The sequence below is a fragment of the Miniopterus schreibersii genome (assembly GCF_964146895.1).
Source record: "Miniopterus schreibersii genome assembly, chromosome: 7".
NCBI classification, from domain to species: Eukaryota; Metazoa; Chordata; class Mammalia; order Chiroptera; family Miniopteridae; genus Miniopterus; species Miniopterus schreibersii.
In genome coordinates, this window is record NC_138108.1 from 72,270,720 (window position 1) to 72,296,453 (window position 25,734).

The 25,734-nt window shown below is 39.4% G+C and overlaps 1 protein-coding gene across 1 annotated transcript in view; it reads left to right on the top strand.

Moving 5' to 3' along the window:
• Window positions 1-828: 828 nt before the first annotated feature.
• Window positions 829-25,734, top strand: part of DPP10 (dipeptidyl peptidase like 10) — a 1,168,699-nt gene continuing 1,143,793 nt past the window's right edge. Inside the window, exon 1 of the mRNA XM_081142810.1 lies at window positions 829-1,173. Within this exon, the coding sequence (XP_080998936.1) occupies window positions 1,114-1,173 (60 nt within the window). The 5' untranslated portion in view covers window positions 829-1,113. The remainder of the gene's footprint in view (window positions 1,174-25,734) is intronic.

Below are 25,734 nucleotides of genomic sequence, written 5' to 3' on the forward strand. Positions count from 1 at the left end.
AAAGTGTTGGTCTTCAAAAATACATGAGACATACACACTCAGCCTAGACCACATCTAATAGTTTATAGTACATATCATAAAATAATGTCCTCCATTAAGTCAAACCCACTGGATCTCATCTCTTGTTTCCAACTAGGGTGAGTTTATCTTAGTCAGTGCTGATGTGACAATGGGACTAGTGACTATGCAGAAACTTTATAAGTATTTATGATTTACTTTGCTGACAATAGCATTTAGAGCAAGAGTTAACTATTTGAGAAGTCAAACTGGCATGAGCTAACTACGAGTTTGTTACAGGAAATTTTAAAAAAAGAAACATGGCTTGAAGGGAAGAGATGGTTAAACATAAAAAAAAGAAAGAATAATAAACCATTTTCTTGCTTTGGTGCGATATCCCAAAACTGTGGTGCTTGAAAACTTTTTTTTATACCGTAAGCTTTCTCCAAGCTTGTAGAAAAGCCAGTCCCCTGGCTGCCTTTAACTGCTGAGCTTCTTAAATATCCACAGAGAATGTCAGCCTTTTACCATACAGATGTAAAAGCCTGCAATCCCAAGCCGGGCAACAGGTCCTTCCCCGGCGTTTACTGGTGTTTGGACCGCAAGCACTACCCGAGAAGGAAAACAGTAGGAAAATGAGAGTGAATTACAGTAAAAACAATGCAGGGGAGAGGGAGAGACAGAGGGAGACAGATTCCTTCATGCACTGGAAAGAGTACAGACTGGTTAGATCAGGGGAGCCAGGGTGCCCCTTTAAACGGCGCGCTGCGGTTGATCTCCGTGCGCTTCTGGTATTCGCTCCTTTGAAAGGAGCGCAGAGGCAAGATCACTGGCTGCGTGTGAAGCTGTCACATCTCAGAACCGAAAAGGTGCCGCCCAGTGATCCGAAGCAGCCTTTGGCTTCCTGTTCCCTGTCGCCAAGAGCTTTGAGAGTGAACCAAGGGAGTGCTTTGTTTAGGGCTAAGTGAGTTACAGATTCCTGCAGCCTGACGGCGCTTCAGCCTCCGGAGGCAGGGAGGGAGCAGCAGCAGCAGCCCTGCTGAGGTCCAGGGAGGAGGCCTGAGCGCTGGGTCCGCCGGAAGGCCCCTGGCTCCGCGCTGTCCGGGGTCCTGAAACATGAACCAAACTGCCAGCGTGTCCCATAACATCAAGTGTCAGTCCTCGAAAACCATCAAGGTAGGACCCGGGCGTTCTCGTTTGCACACGTGTCTCCGTGCCCCTGCTTAACACATGGACCTGCGCAGGGCAGGGCGCAGGCGGTGGAGGTGCCGGCCGGTTGGAGTTTGGGCTGAAGGTTAGGTGTGAGCAAGGCGTCCGGTTCTGTTTGCATGTGCGTGGAGACCAGAGAGAGAGTGGTTGGCTCCATGACTTTACTTGAACGACTTTCGCTTTGTGGACCGGGAATCTGTTAGCGGTATATTCGAGGAGGAAAGTTTAGTGAGCTCCTAGAGCAGGTTCTAGTCCGTGTCAGTTTTCTTGATGAAACCGGTGAAGAATTTGCCACCGGGTGGAAACAGATAATGTTGCATTGAATATGATTTGATAACAGTATTTCATTGTCGTATGGATTGGGGACTTCTTATTTTTTCCAAAGAAAAGTGTATCCTTCATTGTGAGTGTTTAACCGGTGGCTGTACTAAAGCGATACAGTGAGGAAGTCTAGGAGACTTATCAGGGGAGCCTAAGGCCAGGTGTTCTTGTGCATGCCAACCACAGAACTCAGAACCAGTAGGGTGGTGGGAGATACGTTTTAATTCAGGTGATTGTTTTAAATTTGAATCTTTTCCATAATGATTAAAGGAAAACGACCAACTTCAGAGTTTTTCTGTTCTTTTTTAGTTTTAACTAATGTTTATGTCATGCTCTTTGTTTTTATTTGGGAGGCTCTTACTTTCAAGGAGACATAAACAGTCACATTTCCCGTGAAGGATTTACTCTATTTTGCCATTTATCTGTGTGTGTACGTTGCATATTGGGGGGAAGCGATGGGTTCCTCTGAAACTCTTTTACGGAGAATACCTCATAACCTGATGGATCCTCTTTAGTTCCTGCAATCTCTAATTCACATCCAATTGCATATCTTTTACTGAGGTTCAAAATTTGAGAAGACTGGTTTTTTTATAACCACATTAACTTTTGGTTTTTATCTCAGGCTTTGAGGAATACTTCATACACTGTAATTATAAAAGTAATAGTTACAGCAATAAGTCTCTTTCTTGTGAACTTACTCTCTGTCAGTCTTTCAGTGACTAATAGGCCATACTGAATATTTTTCTCCATTTATCTGTAATTATTTTTAAAAGCAATGAGGTCTCCAGGATGCATCACATGATGCATAATTACACTCCCATCATAAATAAACACATAGAATTAACTGAAATCATCAAGAACCCAAATTGAGGTAATTTACACCATCTCTAATGGCAAAAGCAGAATCTTTTTTAGCATTGGATTTTCTGCACTGTGTCCAAGTTTGGAAATAAAATGCCAAGCTTTAGGATTTTAGTGTTCTATGCATGTTAGATGCCCATGTTCATCAATTACAAAGCATATATGACACTCTACATTGTGATCTATAAACTATAGTGGGAAGTGTGTGTTGTAGGCTAAACTGGGATTGAATTACAAACTGGCTATCTACCTGTGAATCTGTTTAGAAAATGATAAAATGACCAGTGGCTTTCTGTTTAAGTGCTTGAGGTCATAGAAATTGCCTTTTATTTGCCCTTTTATTGTTGGGTAAGGACAAATGAATGCTACTTTCTGGGACTTAAAATCACTTCTTTTTTTTGGTGTTCTGGCATCGACTGACCTCAGACAAACTGTGGAGGCAGAAGGATGTTTCTAGTGTAAGGGTTTTGCATCATCTTGCTGATCTTGCAAATGCTGGTGTTTTTTCCCCCCCTCACTCTAACTGCAGCCATTGAATTGAAATGAAAGGCATCATAAAATTGGACAACCCACCACATAGCAATGTATTATATTAATAGCTTAATGAAGTAATCTTGAATCAAAGCTCTGAGTGATTTGGTTAATTGTACAAGTAAGTCCTTATTGCCCACCCCCCCCTCACACACCCACTTTGACACTGCTCTGGGAAGCCAAAGATGCTTGTGATGTTCATAAAGTATATATAGTTGCAAACATTGAACTATTAAGGGAGTAATTACTTGAATATTTTCCAATTTGCAACAGTAAAAAAGACTAAGTGGAAAAGCTCTCTTCAAATTATACGTTCAATTATGAAACATTTATGGCTTTTGGAATTTATACTAAAATGACTATCTATATTTAGGTAATGCATTAGTTTATGGGAAAAAATTCAGTAATGACTTAAAGGAAAACCTTAAGATGAGGGTTTTTTTTTTGAAAGATATGAGATGTTAGGGCTCAGAAGACTCTGAACTTTTGGAGTCTATCTTCTTTTGTTCCAAGCATGGTTTTTTAGAGTTCATTTTTTCTTTATTTTTAAAGTTACTATCTGAAAATTTTCAATAAAACTTCTTTATGGCATCTGGTTAGCCTGCAGATAATGATACATGGCCCAACTTGGACCCTGGAAATATCCAAATACCTACTAACTGTAAAATGCTCCATTTTAGAAATTCTAAAACCTCTTGGGACTTTCCCCCAGAGTCCAGTGTAATAAACACCCAGAGAACTATTCTCCATGGTCAGTGTGGTAAACGCTGACTTTCCTTCTCTTGACAGTTTACTGCTAAAAAGAATGCATTGGGAATGAAGGAAAATGAGTTGCATTGGCTAAAAAAATCTCTAAAGCCCAGAGTGTGTAGGGGGAGAAAAAAAAAAACAAAACAGGTGTGTGGGTGTGTTTGTGTTTATTTCCCTATTTGAAGTTTAAAATATGATAATATCTGCAGTGGGTCAAATTCAGCAGTTGTTGCCAATGAAAGCTGTCCATGGTCTTGGTGGTGGTAGATTTGGAGAAGGAGGGATCAGATGGTCAATGTTATTCAGATTGCAAGACATTTGTTTTTGTCATTCTGTCCTTTCTCCAGCTTACCCAGTCCCTGGCACATTTTTTTCCTGTGTACTTGAGCAGGTATGTTCCTGTAGTCAAGGCTGATTAGAGACTACTGATCGGAGGAAGTCAAACAAAGGGTCCAGGTGTGTTCGCAGATCACTTTGGACAAAATGTTGAATGCAATGCACTCAGAAAAGCCTCTCCCATCTCAGAGCTTGAAAAGCAATAAAGCTTTTCCTGAAATGATTGCGAATCTTACTGTCAAGACAGCAACACTCTAAAGAAAAAAATCTTTCATCTAAGGTCTGTAATGGAAGTTTTGAGGACTATTTGGGAGTGCTGAATACTGATCTAATCTCGGCTTATGGTAAATTTGATTTCTGAAGAATTGTCCCCACTTTAGGCAACAAACTTGTTTTTTTCATCTCTATTTTGGCTTCTCTTGGTTACACTGAAAACAAATTAAATTTTCCAATCAAATCTCTGGATTTGGTTTACCTTTTTCCCAGTGGAATTGCAAATTTAGAATTAAGCCTACAATAATGAGATTTTTGTTTCTTTCATATTCTAACATAAGTCTAGCACCCATGTGTGTCTAAAGGTAGTAGAGGAAATCATTCATTTTTTCTTTTTCTAGGTTAGCAGTTGTGTGTGTGTCATCAGGGTTGATGATTCCTAGATCAGGGATCACATATATTTTATTTTATCATAGAAACCCCAAAATATAGTGCTAAATATTTCTTTATTTTTCCCATCCGGTGTCTCTTTCATATCAACCTCTTCTTCTGTTTCTCTTTTTCAAGATCTACCTGGTTTATTCTATTACAAACTTCACACCCAGGTTTTCAGTTCTGTGTAGAAAAGGCTTCCAGGGTATAAAAGTTCTAGTTATTTTCCACATACTCCTGCTGGAGTAGCTGCGGGCTTTTATAAAACATATTTGAAGGACTCTTTAGAATTTTCACTGTCTTCAGGGTAAAACATCTAGGAGTAGGTGAACACTTTTTATATTTTTGACTGCATTTTATGTTGTTCTATTGAAACGTTATTAGGCTAATAAAGATGTTTCCCCTTACTACCTCTAACCCACAGTGCCATCCAAAATTGTGGTATAAGAAACAGTAGATACAATAAGGGAGTAAAAAAGAATAAAATTCTTATCACAAGAACATTTTGCTAAATCCGCAAGCTTGAGGGCATGGTGGTTAGAAAATGATTTTTGTCTTTAACAAATTGCTATTTTGCCGTGTTACATTGTGATGAGTTTCAATGGTCAAAATGGCTTGGAATTGCACCAGCTGGCATCTTACTGCCTGTGAATTCCACACTCCTGGCCTAAATGATGGCTACCACATCTGTATTTCCTACGGTACTTGAGCTGATGTTGCAATTTAGTCTTAAAGAACATGTCAGAATTAAATATCCAAATTATATTCATGGAAAACTAGAAGTACAAAGTGCATATAAGAAAAATACTACCTTTCTGTCCTCACAATCCACACAATGTAAGATTCCTTCCAGTTTCACTATCACGCAAAAATCTAAGTGCAAAGATTATATATAATATGCTTCTATATTGTGCCTTGTATTAGAGAGTTTTCTTGGTCCTAATCCTAAGGACTTTACTCATAAGGAAAGAACCTTCATTAAATTATAAGCTCAACACAGCTTCAGACATAATAAAGAAAGAGTTGCCTTCAGTACTCAGTGAACATACAGTTCCGTTCGTCAAGGTGCCCGTTTCCCCTCAGCATTACAAGAGTGGGCCATTCTCTCAGGTGCTGATATTTGAAGAAGCCAAAAGAGAAGACTTAACAAAAGAAGTAGAATAAAGGATATTGTTTGTATGAAAATTTTTTTTCTGTTATAAATGTCTACATGTTTTTAATTATTCTGACACAGCTTCCTTCATATGCTTAAGGCAAAAATCATAGCCTGTGATGACTGAAAATAGGACCACGAGTTAGAAGTTCGGCTGATGGCCAATTTATAGTCATGTACAATTTGCACTTATTGCCAACTAGTTACACGTTAGAGATTACAGGACAGTTTTATTTCAAATGACTATAAATTCAACTGTTTTTTTAAAGGAAGTAGTAGAGATTTATTTTCTTTTTAGTAAAGAGTTACAGTGTTATAAAATTGGTCAGTTTTGTATTTTATTTGCTTTTTTCTCAGTAAAATAGAAAATTCCTTTTTTTATTTGATATTTATATTGTTTGAATGGAAACTTTTACTGTGAAGACGTGTTGTCATGTAATGTCTTTTTTGGCAAACTTAAAAGGTTTTAGAAAATATTTAATATTACTTCATTTGCTACTTGGAAAAATAAGGAGTTAATTTTCTAGGGACTCATGTTTTGGTCAGGTAGTAAGGACACTCTCAATGATAAATTTATGATGGCAAATCACTAATTGTCACGGAAAATACATGGTTCAACAAATGAAGCATTGGGTAAATAAGCTAAAACAGTACTTCTCAAAGTGTGGTCCCAGGGTCAGCAGCATTAGCATCCTGTTAACTTGTTAGAAATGCGATTCTTGGGCCCCACCCAAACCTAATCAATTAGGATATGATGGTTAGAAAGTAATTTTTGTGTTTAACAAATTGCTATTTTGTAGTGTAACACTGTGATGAGTCTTAATGATGAGAACGGCTTAGATTTGCACCAACTGACATCTTACTGATTGTTAATTCCACTCCCCTGGCCTAAATGATGGCTACCACATTTTTATTTAGTACAGTATTGTGGGTAGGGCCCAACAATCTGTGCTTTAACAAGACCTCAGGGTGACTCTCCACTAGCTATAAAGGAATGTTAAAATTTCTGAAAAACTAGGCAAAGGACTACAAAATAAGATACACTTGTGCTTTGGTCCACCTGAAATAATTGCCTGTGTTTGAGTATCACAGATGGAGTCAAAACAACTTCGGAATGATACTTAAGGTCCTTAGATAACATGAATTCTACGAGAGCTGAGATTTTATCAGTTTGATAACTTTTATTCTTCTCAGGGCTTACTTGACACAAAGCCCTTCACACAATAGACATCAAATATATATTTGTTGAATATTAAAGACTGTTAAAGTCTATCAGCTCTAAGATGAACTAAATACATTTTAAGACCTTGTTTAGTAGGTAACCAGATTGGAAAGCTTACACTCTCTTTCAAATTCATAGCAAATTTCTCAAAAAAAGTACATAGACTTTCTGTTTGGCTTTCAGTGGTTTTACTCTCTGACTTTGGGTTGAGGCCATCTGGTCATCAGCACCTTTGGTAACTAGGGAGATTCATAATTTCGCCAAGCAGAAGGTGTGCTGGACAAGTGTCTCCCTTCTTACCAGCTTCATTTGAAACCTAGCAAAACAATGGAAGGCAAGAATAGCACCAGGGCCCTTCTTCTTTGCCTCAAAAATATCCTTCAGTCCTTTAACATATTCCATGTTGACAGGAGATAATTGGGGGTAGCGTACCACAACTGGAACAAAATTAATCATTGTTTTCAAACTGACCTCCCACGGACAGACCCGTCTAGATGATGCTACATTAGCAAAACCAGATTTACTGGGTGATAACCTGAAATAAAGTTTACCTTCTTGAACAGAGTTAACTCTTGGAAATTCTTCATAGAACTCAAGTTTCTGTTTGTTTGTTTTTTAGAGTTACCATTGGGATAAAAGACCAAGTGAACACAGCTCACCCTACTACCTGCCAATGCAGGGGAGGGTGGTCTAGGCGGTGCCTTTGAGGGGCCATCCTTCACTTGACTTCTCGCTCTCTCTGTACTACAATGAATCGTGTGGCTTTGGGGAAGGCAGCCCTGCTATGGCTGCTTTTCCCCCACCGCTAACAGAAGGGCAATAAACTAAAATTATCTCCCAAAACAAAAATGCTATGTAAGTGCTTTGTCTTATAATTTGTTCTAGCAGCAATTTTTAAGGGATATGACATTTTCATAAAGAGTTGTAGAGTAAGAATCAATTTTTATGACATAAAAGCTGAGGATTTTATTTGCAATTATTATTAACTATAATGATGATAAAACCTCATTTTGAAGTCACCAGGGAGCTGAAAAGTATCTTCTAATATTGTAATAACATCTGCAGATTTCTTGATGGGCAAGTATCAGAAAGGTCGGGGAGAAGGAGATTGAGTTTAAATGCTGCCTACAGGACTGGTTATTTAAATAAAAAATGTAGTTACTCACCCCAGTACTGTGCTACAAAGACGGGGGATACTTTTAGTAGCTGCTGAGATTGTACATGTGGTTGAATTGGGGAGCAGTTTTATCATGACATGGACATAGCCTTCCTCTACCTCTGGGCTCACTGTTTCTTCTGCCTCACCCACCCTTGCATGTGATGGTCCTTCTAGCAAACCCCAATTCTTACTTGAAATCTCATACAGACTTTTCTCTGTTGAAGTTCTCAGTCTCCCTCAGAGTGTCATGGTCTCAAATGATCACCCGTGTTCCCACATACTCTTTCCTGTAGCTGCTTAATAACAGTTAATCTTTTGAGTTATGATTGTTTCCATGGAAGTCTCTCCACTAGCTAGTAAAGGACTGTTAAACAGTTCTCTTTTAATTTTGGTAATTCTGGTGCTTAGCCCTATATCAGGTGCATAGCAGGTTCTCATTTAAGATTTTTTTCAATGTAAGAACAGTCAAAGAAGCCTATAAACTCATTTGTCTTCCCCAAAGAGGCAGTCTTACTTTTAAGAAACATCCTAGTCTTCCATGACCTAAGAAGAGCTAAACATTTTACTTTAAAATATGTAAACAACACTTGGAGAGCCAACAGAAGGACCTCAGGGCTTGGAACAGCAGATCTGCTAATCCTCCTGAGGGTGAGTGGCTCCTGCAAGTCAAAAACAGGTTTTGCATTGTAAGTGTATTTCTACATTAGAGTTGAGGAAAGCCGGTGTCCAAGTAGAGACGAACTTTGTCCCTCTGTTCCGGAGCTTGGGTCGGCGTAGCAGATCCAAGTTGCTGCAGATTTTAACGGATGGGGCATTGTAGGGGGACTGCTGGCTCTAGCACTTTAGTGAGGCTCTTTCTCATCAGAAGCCTTAATTTCCAAGATGAATCACTGCAGCAGGACTGAAAAACACCACTTCTCACAACTCTGGTTTCCAGACTTTTGCCCTAAGAAAAATATGCTCCATTTTATTATAATGGGAGTAAGTAACATGAAAGTACTTGTTGCATTTAATAGATAAGTCTGTGACTTAAATATTTTTGAGAGAGTGAATTAAGGCAGAGAGAATATGCAACGCAGGTCGTTTTGATCAAGCTAGGGCAGCTATTGCGAAGTTCTTTCCTTTACGTATATACTCTGAAGGAAATAAAATCAAGTGAAAGGACAGACTCAAAAAATAATGACTGGTTGATGGGTGAGCATGGTGGAGAGAGACATGGACTTAAGTGTTCACTGTTGCAGTCACTCAACATTTAGTGAAAGAAGATTTAAATATGAATACAGCGATGCTGCTTGTTTTTAAGGAACACAGCACAGGACAGAAATTAATACAATGACAACTACGTGCTAAGTGATATGTGGGGCAAAGAAGGCTTTTTGGAAGCATTTGTAAATCCAAACCAGAATCCTAAATAGAAGTTAGATCTAAAGAGAGGGGGGAGAAAATATTACAGGCACGGAGAAAACATATGCAAAACATGAAGAAACAAGGCAATGTAACTGTCGTGGAAGCATTATTGGTTGTGATATTGATAAATACCACAATTTAACTACCAGATGCTGAACACCAATAGACTTGCATCTCCTACCCAGGCCTCTTACTACACATTTGTTCTTAGATGCTTCCCTTTTCTAAATATTGTCCCTTAGATGTCTAATAGGTAATATGTACTGATTATATTACAATTAGAACTTTTCATCCTTGCTGCCTACCCCTCTCTCTTCCGACTTTATTAAATGATACCACCATTTACTTTTCATTGACTCAAACCAAAGCCTGAATTTCATTTTTTACTCCCTTCTCTCCAATCCACCATCCAATCCAGCAGCAAGTCTTATTGTGCCACCTCCTAAGTGTGTCTTCACCCTAAACCCTTCTCTCCACCTCTGCCACCCAAACTCCCTGAACACTCACATTTCACCTGAATTATTGCAACAACTTCAGAGGATCCCTAGCTTCTAGTATCCTTTCCACAGTTAAGTCTGCACTTACCAGCTGAGTGATGGTTTTAAGGTGTTAATCTACCTTCTCCCGTCACCATGTATTTGACCCCTTTACCTCTTACCCTTCTCCTTCCCCCTTTCTCTCTGGTGACCACCACACTGTTGTCTGTGTCTATGAGTTTTTGTTTATTTGTTTTTCTTGTTTGTTCCTTTGTTGCTTTCAGCTTTATACCCCACATTTAAGTGAAATCATATGGTTCTTAACTTTTTCTGTCTGGCTTATTTTGCTTGGATCTGACTTTGGGTGATAGACACACAATGCAACATATAGGTGATGTATCATAGAATTGCACCCTTGAAATCTATATAATCTTATTAACCAAGGTCACCTCAATACATTTAATTTTTTAAAAAGAACAGAAAGCTACTATAATTAATTTGCACACCTGGTTTAAACGTTCACTTTGCTTTCAGAAAACAAACCCAGATCCTTAAACTTACCCTAACAACTTTGAATTATCCGGCCCCTGTTCTTTCCTCTGACCATGCTGTGTTAAATTCCCTCTTCCTCCCCTTTGCTCTAGGACTGTTCTCCAACCCCACTGGCCTCCTTTCTGAGTCTGAAACAAGCCAAGCTCTTTGCTACACCATGGTCTTTGTGCTTGATGTTCCCATTGTCTGAGAACTCTTTTTTCTGACACTTCCCATAGCATCTTTGTGGTTTCAACTCAGGCCTCTTCTGATGAACTCTGCCCATCTAGGCTGTGGCCGCTCCTATGTTAGTGCTGCGGAAGCTCAGAACCAGAGGTGATAATTACCTTTCCTTATGCTAATGGTGCTACTCCTATGTCTCTAAACCATAAGGGAGGTGAGGCACTCTTACCCCCCTGAAGGCCTTTCATCTTTGTTATATCTCTATTAGCACCCTTGTAGAAGAGGTTAGTTTATTTATATATTATTTTATGTAGCTATAGGTCATTGTATTGTTTATATTTTATATGACCAAAGAACCTTCCTGGATCCTGTTTTCCAGTTCTTTGCCTATTAATATGGTAATTCAGAAAATGATAAAACATTGCACAAATGAGGGTAGCCAAAGGGACAGGAACCAGAGCCAAGCTCTAAGACGTGTAGTGTCTGGCTTCTTTTCTCTTTTCCTTCACTTGGGACAAAGGAGGATGGCACAAGAAACTGAGTCACTGATGAAAATAAAGTGTGATTGTCCCCTGGAAGATCAGAGAAGGTGCAGCTCACTCCGGCTTGTAGAAAGGAGTGCCCTTTGAGCTGGGACTTGATGGGCAAGCAAAAGCCACGTTGGTGAAGAATTTGGGAGAAAGGGACATTTGAGACAGTGAGATGTGTAAAAACAGCAGGTAAGGAAGAGCACCCCCATCTCCACCACCACCGCCACCATCGTCATCATCATTATCTTATTGGTACTACTGTTCAATGACTGCACCACGATACACCCGGTTCCGGGGGTCTTCATGGGATAGCTCTAATTCCCACAGTGACTTAGCAAAGGCAGACTTACTATTCTTATTTTATAGATAAGGACATTAATTTTCCCACGTTCTTGCAGACTGTAAGGAGAGGAGCTCATATTTGAACCCAGATAAGTTTCTTATAAACTCAAGCTGACAGCCTGGCTGGTGCGGCCAGTTGGTTGACATCACCCCGGGCACTGAGGGGCTGCGGGCACACGCTGGGGCTGTGATCCCCGGTGGAGGGCATGAGGGAGGCAGCCGATCGATGTTTCGCTCTCTCATCAATGTTTCTCTCTCTCTCCCTCTCCTTTCCTGTCTCTCTAAAAATTAATAAAAAAGAATATACGAAACTCAAGCTGATGGCTAAGGCCTCCTGGCCCTTCTCTCAGTTCCCTCTGCTCTCTCCCGCTCCAGCAGCTCTCTAAGGGGCTCGTGGCTGCTACCCCGGGGTCCCTGCTGTTTTAAGCCTCTAAGTTGGAGTTGACTGCCTTCTCCCGCAGGAAAGCCCTGTGCGCCTCCCTTTTGCCTGCCTGGTTGATAATGTTCACCATTTTGGCCTCACGTCACAGCAGGGTCACCTCCTCCCTGAAATGCTGTCTCTTGCTCACGGTTTCGCCCAGTTCCAGGGAGATGCTTGCTTTGTGCGTCACTGGACCTGCACCCGCCGTTGCCTTCATGTGTTTCTTTGTACTTCTTTCACCATCTTTCTTATCTTAACAACCTTCCACCACAGAGCCCATCCTCAGCTAGGCTGCAGGCTCCTTGAGACAAATGCAGTGTCTCATTTGTCATTGTGACTTTCATGTCTTGCACTGTCCCTGACATAGAATTTATGCTCATAAAGGGCTTGCTGAATGAATGACTAAGCGGAGACCATCCATTGTGGATATTGATATGTTAGTGCTCCAGAACAGGCTTCGTAATATTAGTGTTTCCTCTTAGTTTACATATAATCACACCGCTCATGCGGGCAAAAGATATAAGCCTGAGAAAGAAAGCCAAATATGTTTTAGTTTTTAACAAAGGATTTTTTTTTATCATTGTGTATGTATGTGTGTGAGACAAAATGAGAGTTGGGTTTAAAAAATGTAAATATAGCCTATGTTTTCTTCTAGGAGTTTTATGGTTTCAGATCTCACATTTAAGTCTTTAATCTATTTTGAGATTATTTTTGAATATGGTATGAGAAAGTGGTAGTTTTATTTTTTTGCATGTATCTGTCCAGTTTTTCCAACACCACTTATTGAAGAGACTGCCATTTCCTTAATGCATATTCTTAGCTCCTACAGGAAGAAAGCGCACAGCAATCTTCAGGTATTTGGCATAACTTGAAAGTTGGACTTCAGGTTATGAATATATTGGTACTCACTCTCTTCTGAACCCCCTTCAGAACAAGACATGGAGTTTTTCATTAGCCGTTCAATACCTGCTGATGTTTTTATCAAGGTTTATTTAAGAAAGATCATTATAAGAAATTACTATATTAAAAACTTAAAAAATAAAAATTTAAATACAGTTGCAGTTGGCTTCTTGCTAAGTTCTTTTATTAGTGTTTAGATAAAATGTTTTAAACTGATTTCAAGTGTGACTTTTTCTAAGAATAGGAATTTTACTTAAAAAAATTTCTTCTGAGCACCTAGTTTGTGCCAGACGTTTTCTTTTTCCTTTGAGGGAAATATTTAAAGCATATAGTTGTGGTGGATTTGTAAGTTCCTTCCCCAAAGAAACCCAAATCCTCCTCTTCAACTGGTAATTCTGAATCTGAAAACTGGCTCAGATCTGGAAATTTCCCATTGCAAGGCTGATATCAGTCTTCTCACCAGCTCTTAATTTTTTGTTTGTTTGTTTGTTTATACAAGTCAATAATTACCCTGTTGGCTCTCAGTTCTTCCTAGGCAGACCAAGAATTATTAGCTACCACCCGATCTGTCATTTCGGCCTTGTTGTTCACCATAGGAGCTCTTCTATAAATCAGTCATCCCCACTGACACTAAGGAACTCAGTTCCCTGGCAGCATCTCCTGTTAATCCCAGTCTAGAGAGATAGCCACCACTGAGCTTCTCAACAACCCTGTGCTCCCCTCATTAGGACCCCTTACTATCTTAGCAAACGGGTTGTTCTTGGGGCCCTCTGAGTAACATAAGCAGTTGTTGGGTTCTCTGGTCACATGTAGTAAATTCACTTTAACATTCATGAGCCTGCTGACCCTTTTCTCAACACTCTGCTAATTAGTTACAGCATCTCTACATCATTTATTATAGGCCATCATTCATGTCCTCATTTTTTTTTAACTGAATTTATTGGGGTGACATTGGTTAATAAAATTATATAGGTTTCAGGTGTACAATTTTATAACACATCATCTGTATATTTTATTGTGTGTTCACCTCCCCAAGTCAAATCTCCTTCCATCACCATTTATCCCCCCTTCACCCTCTTTTGCCTCCCCCTCTCCCTTTTCCTTCTGGTAATCACCATGCTGTTCATGCATCTAAGAGTTTTTTTGTTTGTTTGTTTTACTTAATCCCTTCACCTTTTCCACCTAGACCCCCACCCCCTCTCCCCTCTAATACTGTCAGACTGTTCTCTGTATCTACGAGTCTGTTTCTATTTTGTTTGTTAGTTTATTTTGTTCATTAGATTCCACATATAAGTGAAATTATATGGTACTTACCTTTTTCTGACTGGCTTTATACCAATAAATTCATTTATATTTTACCACTTTCCTGCTAAGTGAAGTAGTGGGAACCAGCATTTTAAATAGCTGATCTTGGTCAAGACCTCTGCATTCAGTATGTCTTTTAATATTGCAGAGCAGACATGATTTCCATTCTAGCAAAACATATTAAAGCCCTACTGGTATGAGTGTGGAAGAGGTAAAACTGGACCTCCTACCCAGTCCCACTTTGATTGCACAGGTGGAGGGGCTTCCATTATACAACATGGTAATGTTGCCTCTAAAAATATGTAACCGAAGGGGTCACATTTTCAAAGTCACCGCTGTAATTTAAGTCTTTATCATGTATCACTAACAGATAGGACCAACCTGGAAATAGCAGAACTGGGAACCCAGGATTCAAGGAGGCAGGAGAAACAATACAGAGACCAGAAAGTGCATCTCCCAAGAATATCAAGCAGGACGCATCATAAGCTAATTTTAAAGGATAGTTTAGGGTGTGGGAGAGACGGGAACTTCAGGAGCAAGAGCAAGTTCACACAGGTGTGGATGAACAATGATTGTGAGTCCCTTTGGATTAGTAACTTCTTATGAGTAGAGATTCAAGCAGGTAAATCTGCAGCAATCTGACTCTAGCTAGAGCCAGAGTAAGAAGACTAACACAGCAGCCATGACAGAAACAGGTGTGTGCTCCGAGTGTTTGCACAACGCCATTAGACAGCTTCTGGTTGAATACTAATTGCAATCCTGTAAAATACATACACTTATTATCGACAGGGTAGGTTGAAATGGAGGAAATACGTGGTGTTGGAAGAAGAGTAGTAGCAGAATGTAATGAAGTATGCATGCACTATGTAGTTTCATGAATTGAAATAGATTTTGGAAAAGCAATTGCTTAAATAATGGTTGTTATAGCTAAACAAATATCTGAAGCATTTAAAGTGCTGGGCTGAAATTTTACTGGTCAGTAAAACAGGGCTCAAGCAGCTTACATTTTGGATACTGTTTGAGGTCAATAAGCCTGGGTCATCTATGGAGCTAAGACCAAAGATAGCTCCCGGCCACTGTGGTCATCAAGTCCAAGTTCTGCTGCTGGTGGCGCAATGAGAAAGCCATGGGCAAATATGGTAAACGTGGTGCTACCCACGTCCTATCGAGCTTCATCTTGGGGCAAGATTGAGAAGGCCCTTGAAATGAGTTTGTTGAATAGATGAAGAGTAAAATCTTGGAGGATAGTCTTGGGTAAATAGATAAACACCAATTGTTCAGATTACGTCAGATATAATATATGAGTTGTATCTTCCACTGAGACTTTGTCAGTCAATACAAATAAACTTATGATATCCTGTGTCCACTGGTGACACTTGGTCTAACTCAGGATTTTTCACCCTCAGCAACAGTGACACGTTGGACTAGATCCTTCTTTACTTGGGGGCTGTCCTGTGCATTAGAGCATATTTAGCAGCATCCCTGGCCTTTGCCTGTCAGTAGCACCCTCCCCAGTTGTAACCATAATGTTTCCAGACATTGGCAAATGTTCCCTGGAGAGCAAAACTGCCCCTGCTTGAGAATCACTGGCGTAACTGGTGGCCCTTGCTCCAGGTGAGAGAAATTTGACCTGGGCATAAATGTGTCTCATTCTGGTCTCATGGCTTTTTTCTGAATTGACAGCCACTGTTAGGGTCCAGGCCTGGGTCTTTCCAATACTAAGGATGGTTGAATGAACCAGATGGTATTCAGAGTATTGAATAATTATCATCCAGGGTTTATAGATAGAGGAGTTCAGAAGGAGAGCCAGAGATCTGTCCCCAGATCACATGGAAGATACGCGAATCCCAGTCACAAAACTCTATACCCCATTTCTTTCCTGTATAAGTGGCTTTTATTCTGTGCTTTGCAGAACCCAAGCCTTCGGAATTAAGAGAAAGGCAAAATAGGTGGAACTTTGGGCCCTTCTTTTCCATCCGTCTCTTCTTTTACCATGGCCAATGCAGCAGGACTGTCACCATCCTACACTGAGGTTGGTAAATGCCCCTATTAAAGAAATAACAAACAAAACCCTCTGCTTTATCTTTTTTGCCTGCTTGCACCTGGAGAAGACAGAACCAGTGCTAACCCAGAGAGAATCTCAACAATATTTATGTGTTGTTGGAAGTCTGTTTTCAAGAGCAAGGTGAGCTGAGGCTGCAGGGGTATTATGTTTGCGAATCTGCATGGTAGAAAGGTACAGGGCCCGGGACCCACAAGGGCCATTTTATCACCCATTCCTGGTTTCTCTCCAGGAAGATCCATTTTCTTACTTTCTTATTTCTCTCTTCCAGGCTACCCTGAGCTATGCTGCTGGAGTTGTCTCCTGGCACAGCCTTGACAAGTTGTACCCTGTTCTTGAGAATCTAAATTCTCATTCTGGTAGCATCTTGCTTGGCAATTTTCAAATTCTATATTAACCCAGGAATTTCTAACTCTCCACTTTTTCATAAACTAGAGATCATGTCAGGGCAGAAGAAGCCCAGTTTGACCACTCACATCTCCCTTTTCTACCTGTCATGATATCTGAAATTCTACATTTTGAGATCAACTTTGTTAAATAAAGAGATTGACTTCCATAGTTATCATGTTCTTAAAAGCAGACGAACTTGAAAATTTTGACATATGTATATTTCAGCCAAAAACAAACCATCTATTTCAGGCGGCAATATTGCATACTTGTTAATTGTGTGCTTTGGAATGAAACTGCCTCGGCTCGTATTCCAGGTTGCCGCTTTTAGCAATATTATCTCAGACAAGTTTTCTAAACCTTTATGAACCTCGTTTTTCATCTGCCGGTGGGGTGATAATCCTTTCTATATGAGAGTTATGAAATGACACGATACATGTGAGACGTTTTATAAAGTGTACCAGTTATTCCTGCTTGATTCCTGGGGGACATCCTGCATGCATATTATAAATTAAAGAAATCATAGACAAAAATAGATGCCATATTGGAAGTGCTCTTGCCAATTTCACAATACATGCTGCTTGACAATGTCAGGGGTAGGGACCACAAGTCTCTGTAAGTGTACTTTACACATTTAGAAAGACCCAGATTGGTGTCAGCTATACTTACAGAGACTGGTGTCAAAAACTCTATGACACCAGGGGAGAAAAAAATATATATATATTTTTTCTTTTCCCTGGGCTTCCCCCATTCTCTAATGCATGCAAAGCCAATGGAGCCATCTTGGGATCACAAAGGCAATGATCTCTTTTGTATTTATTACAAGAGGTCTCAACACAAGCTATATTTAATTCCAAAAAGCTAAAACAATTTAAATTAAGTAGCAATGGATAATCATGTAGCTTATCAGACGGCATTGTTGCTACATGTTTGCTGTAAAACCTATGTTAATAGTTACCTCCTCACTTTCTATGAGAGAAATAATTTACAGCGTTGCCTGAATGAGGTGTCATTCAGGTCAAGGCCTTATGACTTTACCTTCACAATCTTATCTGTTTTCTTCTTTCCTTGAGCGGTAGTTAAAAGAATCGCACCTTGCTCTCACCAGGACTTACCTCTGCTATCCATTCCTGGGGAAACTGCTTGGGCTGCCAAGGCCCGTGTGGTGACAAGCTATCCCTCAGGGGACATAAAGTGCAGTGGGATTCAAGTCATTCTCATCTCCTGAAATCCTCTTACAAACCGTCAACCAAGGCAAACATCTTCTATTTCCTCCTGCAGACTGTAAGCAGCAATAGGCTGCGGCTATAATGGAGCTGGATATGAAAACCAGCACCGAATTTTCTGAGGATCCTTCCATTGCAAAGAAATACATTAGAGATGGTTCCATTTTAAGTTTTTTCAGTTGTGAAATTTCTCAGTCCTTTCTTATATTTTGGAATGCTAATGACTATTTGCAATCTGTATACATTTGCATGTAATTTAAGATTAGTTGACATATCTAGATTTAATTAAGCCATGCCCTCCCTTTTGAAACAAAGCTCATTTGTCTGAACTGCAGTAATTCTGAATATTTAATGATTTAGATGTGCCTATTGTAACAGCATAGTTAAGAAGAAAAGAACAGAACTGTTGAACCAATTCAAAACTGAAACAGGTTAACACAGAGTGCACTTTAAACTACTTATAAAACAGATGTTTAAGCTCTCTATTTTAGGGAAAATATAGAACACTGAGCATTACTCTTTTCTATTCATTAAAGACAAATTTTTAAGCCTTTATTTTCCTACTGTGAGCTTTGTAGCTTAGTTCCGTTACTCTGTGGATATAAAACTAATAAAGTTGCATATTTTTCAATAGACGTCAGCCTCTCACTGATTCAGAATGCCTATTTCTTTAATTAATCCAAATTAGGTATTATGTTTCTCCCCAAACAAAATGCATCCTTACATCAATTAAATGAGAGTTTTTGATGAAATGTTCTCTAACAGAGAGTAAGTAATTGAGATATAATTGTTTGTAGATGAAAAATAACTGCCACTTTCATGGCAAATGTGAGTGTAATGCAGATGATTCCCATGATTACGATGTGTTTTATGTGGCTTTTTATACCACTGCTTGGAAGCATTCACAGTACCAGTTGAGGCAAAAGCATCTTAATGTTTGTTTTAGTGTTTGGCAACAAATACAGTCTATAAAATATGTAGTAGTTAATATTAAAATCTCGTGCCAAATTGCAACATAAAGAGTTTATTCAGCCTCTTAAATGCATCAGTTTAAAGTTTCATCTGAATGAGTTCTCATTTAACATTTGGGTTTCTTACGATTTTCAGCAGGTGAGCTCCGGCAAAGTTAGGTGGCCACCGCACGCGAGCTGAGGACTATTAATGAGCCTGCCTTGCGTTTTCTTTTAAGCAGACCACCGATGGCAAGCGCCTCAGTGCCCACAGGGTTTGCTGAGCAATCAGAGTACAAAGTACCTTCCTTTTGAGCCATCTGTGTGGGAGGGAGGAGATGGCGAGGAGTGTCAGGCCTAGGAATCTCTCCTTGTGCCAGTGGTTTACCAGGAAAAAGCAACATTTAAAAAAAATTACTTATTTGTTTAATCATGGTTGTATTTTCTCAAGGTTGCCTTTACTTAGCACTGGATTCCTTGCCTCCCTCCACCAATTCCCCTCTCCTGTACACTTCCTCACTCCCAGCAATGATCTGGTTCCTTTTCAAAATCAGCCAGTCCTTTTTTTTATTTTTTTTTATGATGTTGCATTACATGCTTGAAGAACGGGAATCTAGAATGCTTTAAGAAAGAGCAGCGATGTCTTGCTGGTGCAGGGGGCCTGTGCATGGGGAGACGAACACTTGCTTTTCATTTTTGTCAGACATCTACCTGACCAAAGAGCCACCTAGCCTTGGGCAAGCCCTTGAAACACTCTGGGTCCCATTTTCTTCATCTTTGAGGATTAGAAACAATATAGTAAGGTACCTGGTAGAAACAGAACATGATAGGAGATAGTTACAACATTTAGAAATAAGAAGAATGGAAAGGGGAGAGATTCGAGGAAAGAAAGAGGGAGAGGGATGGGAGCTGTGTGGAGGCTGGGTGGCTGCTTAGGAGGTAATGAGACCTGGACCACCTAAGACACAGATTTCTTCCTGGTGGACGGAAAGGGGGGAACACCGTGGCATGCATCCAGATTCATCACGGCTGAGAAATAACTGGAACAGCCTGTGCTTGTCAGCAAAGGCCAGAGCAGGGCGATCAAAGCAACATGTGGGGCTTAATTAGCACAGAACATTATCCTGCACCACAAGGTGATTTTCTTCTTTTTAAAATACATTTTTATTTTAGAATAGTTTTATATTTTCAGACAAGTTGTAAAAATAATATTGAGAGTTTCCCAACCCAGTCGCCCGTACTGTTGATATTTCACATCGCTATGGTACATTCGTACATCAGAACATTACTATTAACTAAATTCCATTGTTTGTTAGATTCCAAACGTTTTCTTCTAAAGTCCTTTTTCTGTTAGGATCCCACTCATGACACCACAAAACATTTAGTCATATGTCTTCTTCTCCCCTCTATGGCAATTTCTCAGGCTTTCCTCATTTTTGATGACTTTGACAGTTTTGAGGAGTCAGTTATTTTGTAGAATGTCCCTCCAGTTGAATTTGCCTGATGTTTTTCTCATAGTTAGACTGGGGTTATGGGTTTGAGGGAGAAAAACCTAAGAAGTGATTTGCTATTTAATTCACATTTTATATAAACATGCCATCAACATGACTTATTATTGATGATGTTAACTTTGATTACCTGGCTAAGGTAGTGCTTCAGGTTTCTCCATCATGAATGCCCCACCCCCTTCCCAGGCCTGCAAGATATTAACAGTCTATACTTAGTTATGCTCTGTCTCCTTGAGGCAGGGTATCTACATAAATTATTTGGAATTCTTCTATTTAAAGATTGGTCTCTTTTCCCTTGTTTACTTATCTATTCAATCATTTATCCCTATCTGTATGAACTCATGGATATTTATTTTATACTTTGGATTATAATCCAATACTACTTTATTTTTATTTTGTTTCTCAAAGTATTCTGGTTCTGGTGATTGGAAGCTTTCAAGTTAGCTCCTGTGTCCCTTTTACACACCCTCGTCATTTTTGCTTCTTGAGCATTTCCCCACTTTCTGACGTTACAAGATGCTCCAGGCTTGTCTGTGTGTTCTCTGCCCTGGCTTGCAATCAGCCTTCTCTCCAAGCAGCCCCCCTGGTTCCTTTGCTTGGAAGTGATATTAGAAACCAAGATATGGGTGCTGGGTGTGTTTGTTATTACTGGGGTGTCATTACTTCCAGGCTCTCTAAGCAAGCAGAGCTACAAAATGTGTGTGTATACTAACCTGTACATAAATACATATCTATAATTATTCCAATATCTTGTTAGACTCAAAACCATAAAATTCCTAGAAGACATGGGCAGTAAAATCTCAGACATTTCTTGTAGCAATATTGTTTCTGGTTTATCACCTTGAGCAAGAGAAACAAAAGAAAAAATAAACAAATGGGACTACATCAAATTAAAAAGTTTTTGCACAGCAAAGAAAACCATAAAAAAAAGGAGAAACAAATCACTGAATGAGAGAACATATTTGCTGATATATCTGATAATGGGTTAATATCCAAAATTTATAAAGAACTTACAAAATAACCCAAAACTCCCCAAATCCAATTAAAAATAGGTAAAGAGCCTGAATAGGCTTCTACAAAGAGCACATACAGATGGCTAATAGGTATATGAAAAGATGCTCAACATCATTAATTATCAGAGAAATGTAAATTAGAACCAGTATCTATCTATATGTATTTATATTAAGTTTTAAATATAAGTTCATACTGATGTTTCCAGCTTTAGTACTCTATACCACATGGATCATTCTAGACTTCCCCATTTGCTTGTCTATAACCTCTCACTCCAACAGTGAGAAACCTGACTTCTACCTCTGCTGACCCATTCCAGGTTGTTCATTCTAAGTTTACATGCACAGTGGTTACAGAATTGTTAACTTGCATTTTCTTGAGAAAGAAACTTTACTAATTATAGTACAGTACTTATATATAATTGCTTTTAGTTCTAGTCTTATACTTTAAAGTCATTTACAAAGTTACTTAGGTCAACACCTTTTTAATCCACCCTCTTCAGTGAGGTTATATCATACTTTTATAATACCGTTAGATTCTTTTTTTTTTTAAATTCTCACTCGAGGATATTTTTTTCATTGCTTTTCAGAGAGTGTGCAAGGGAGAAAAAAGAGACAGAGGGAAACATTGATGTGAGAGAGACACATTGACTGGTTGCCTCCTGCACAATCCCCGGTTAGGGCCAGGGATCGAGCCTGCAACAGGGTACTTGCCCGTGTGCAAAATCGAACTAGGGACCCTTCAGTCCGCAGGCCAACGCTCTAACCACTGAGCAAAACCAGCCAGGGCCCATTAGATTCTTCTGTTACCATATACATTCCATCGCTGGATCCCCTAACCTCCTTGTTTTATTTTTTAAATTTGCATTCATTAAGATTCACTTTGTTCTGTCAAGTTCTATGAATTTTTGACAAATACATAGTATCACATATCCACCACTACATTACCATACAGAATATTTTCACCACATTTTAAAATCCCCTGTGCTTCACCCAGTCGATGGTCCTTCTCTGCAACCCCTTGCAATCTCCCATCAGTTTTTTATCTTTATATTGTTGCCTTTTCTGGAATATCATAAAGTACAAAGCCTTCTCAGATAGACTTCTTTCATTGAGTAATTTGCACTTAAGTTTCATCCATATTGTAGTGTGGGTTACTAGCTCATTCCATTTTATTGCTGAATAATACTCTCTGCAAATGTATGATAGTATGTTTATACATTCATCTTTGGTAGAACATCTTGGTTGCTTCCAGTTTTTGGTGATTTTAAATAAAACTACTATAAACATTCATGCGAAGTCTTTGTGTGGACATAAATTCAAATCAGTTGAGCAAATACCTAGGAGTACAACTGGTGGGACTTATGGTAAGTCTATGTTTTTAAGAAACGGAAAAACTGTCTTGCAAAGTGGCTATGGTATTCTGCATCACAGCCAGCAGTGGATGAGAGAGCTTCACCAGCAGTGCTCCTATGGCCAGTTTTCTAGATTTCAGCCATTCTAATAGGCATGTGGTGACGCCTCGTAGCTTTAGTGTGCAATCCCCCAGTGACAAAGGACGTCGAGCAACGTTTCCTTCTTATCTGCCACCTGTATCCTGTTCTTTGGTGAGGTGTCTGTTCAGCTCTTTGGCCCTGGTTATTTAGGTTGTTTTCTTGTTGAGAGTTAAGAAATCTATGTTTTTGGGCATATTTTGGATACAAGTAAATATTTTAGATACAAATATTTTCTCCCATTTGTGGCTAATCTTTTCGTTTTCTTATCTCTTTCTCGCAGCAAAAGTTTTCTTTTAAATTTTTTATTTTCATCTTGTTTTAATCCGCAGCTATATCCTCTGCTAAAGGGAATTTGCCTTTAGAGTAAATTACATTAATTTCTGTTACTCTACATAACTGCCTATTATATTATATTTAAAAGAACCACTGTAAGGGAGCGATGCAGTTAGTAATCTTAGCTTTTTCCATTCTACGTACCTTGACACCTGTGTTTGTCAGGGCATCTGTGATTGAATTAAAACCAGAAACAGGCTCTGCACCGCAGGAAGCCTGCTACATCCTACACAGAGCACAACCACCACGAGCACGGGACTCGGGCGCCTGGTTTCAGATTCTGATTTCAATATTTTCTGGTTGCGGGAAAGCAACTTACCTTTTCTGAATTTGGCTTTCTCATCTGTGAAATGAGGACAGCATCACCCACCCTGTTTTAGATCCTGTTGGAGGAATATGTATAAAGTGCTTAGCACAGGGCCTGGCACAGTGTAAGCCCTCAGGAAATGTTCATTCTCACTTGGATTTTCTTGCAAAATTTTGCTTTTAAATATTGACTTAAATTCAAATTTTTAAACATTGTGAGGGACAAACAAAATATATGTCTGCAGGTTATACTTGGTTCATATTGTTTGTCTGCCATTTGACCCTTAGAACCTTCAGACTACACTACCCTGTCTGTCTCGTCTGCCAACTTGTATATCCCCATTGCACCTTTCACAGTAGATAATGCAGCTCAATACTTGTTTTTTTTTTATGGAATCAATTTGATTTTCTTCTCCAGCCTTTGAATCATTTATAGCAATGCCTCAATTTGTTAATTATTTATTTTTAATTTATGATACTGTGATGGACTCTATATATATCCGTCTGATTATTACAATATTCCATCAGGTTATCTTCTTGTTTTATAGATGGAAAACCTAGGAAGCTAGTCTACTTTTCTAAGGTGCGAGGCTTGTGGCCAGGATGGATTTGATACCACACTGTGCGCATCTGCCCTTGTGAGTGAGAGTTGAAAGGAAGCAATGAGAGGTTCAGAAATCTCCAGGGGGCAGTGTGTCTTGGGACCAGCTAACTGAGGGTGCTGGCCACGTCTGTCCATCTGGAAAAACTTTCCTAGGACCATTCCATTGGATGACTCTGTCAGGGTCATGGATTAGAACACAGAAAATATGAGATAAAAGAAGTCCTCCACTTACAAATGGATAGCTTACCAAATGATCATTTGTAAATCAGTTGGTTGGAACTCCGAGTTCATGTCCCGCAAAAATAGTTACAAATGACAATTACGTTTCCCCTGAGGCTTGTCCACAAAAGACTATTTGACCTTAATGTCTCTGAAATAGTGTATATTTACCATGAAGATGTGTAGAAAATAGAACTCTTGTATTTCTAGTGATTAAATAAAAGAGAAAAGAAATATAACAGAGAACTTTAAAATGTATTTTGAACGCTGATGCAAAGGAAAAAGAATCTAACCAGAGGAGTATGTAGAAATTGGAAAATAATTTTGTTGTGATGTTAAGGGGAGTTTCTGGACACCTTTAAAGCACTTGAAAAATTACTGAAAACATGCCTTTGAGATCTCTGAATTTAATTCATGGCTTCTAGGTTTTTAACCTTAGATTAAATGTTATTTCTGGTGTCCATTTTAGATGAAGACAAAAGACATGAAAGAGAGTAGGAAAGAAGATAGATGGAGTAGATTTTTTAATGGCACAGAAGTTGAGAGACACAGCAAAGGAAAGAAACTTAAAGACTTTGTCTGTTTCCATAACCATGATAGAGGTGGAAATAGCTACAAACGATGGTTGGTAGAGAGCAGCATCGTTCTTGACTCTGCATGAGAAAGGAAAAATAATCCTGGTGGCAGGGACCTTTTCTCCGAGAAACCCCAACGGCTCTAACTATTCCATTCAATCATCTCAGGGGATCTCGGTTATCATCCATGGCAAACTTGAGATTGCTCCAGAGTTGAGATCAAGAGTGCAAACACTGTTCAAACACACTAAGTATTTAAAATTCTGAATATTTATTAAACAAGGGAAAGTTTGGACTTACTTCAAATAAAAATAAATACAGTATTTAAGTGTTTGGGTTTTATCTTCCAGTTCGCTTAACTTTCAGCCAGCAGAGTGGAAGGGAGAGGTTTTCTGCATATTTAAGATGGGAAATGCTTGAATTCCCAGACCGAGAAAGGATGAACACCCCCGGACACGTCTGCAGTGTGTTTGGAAACAGTCCCCTAAACAACGACACAGGAGGCACGGATGGAGCAGAGGCCCGTCCTGGCCAGCACGGCTCTACCCAGAAGTAGAGAAGAGAAAGACAGTGGGGAGAGAGGAACTGTCATGATCATAGGACAAAAACAACACAGCAACAAAACCAAACCTATCAGGATGCAGAAACTGAAACAAGTAAGGCACACAATGGGCGCCACGCAGTGACCAGGGCAGGCCTGCGGCGCTTTCCCCTGTTCTTTCAGGAGGAGGTGGCTTCCTCCTGCACCTTCCCTGTCACTGTGTCTGCTGGGTCTGTTG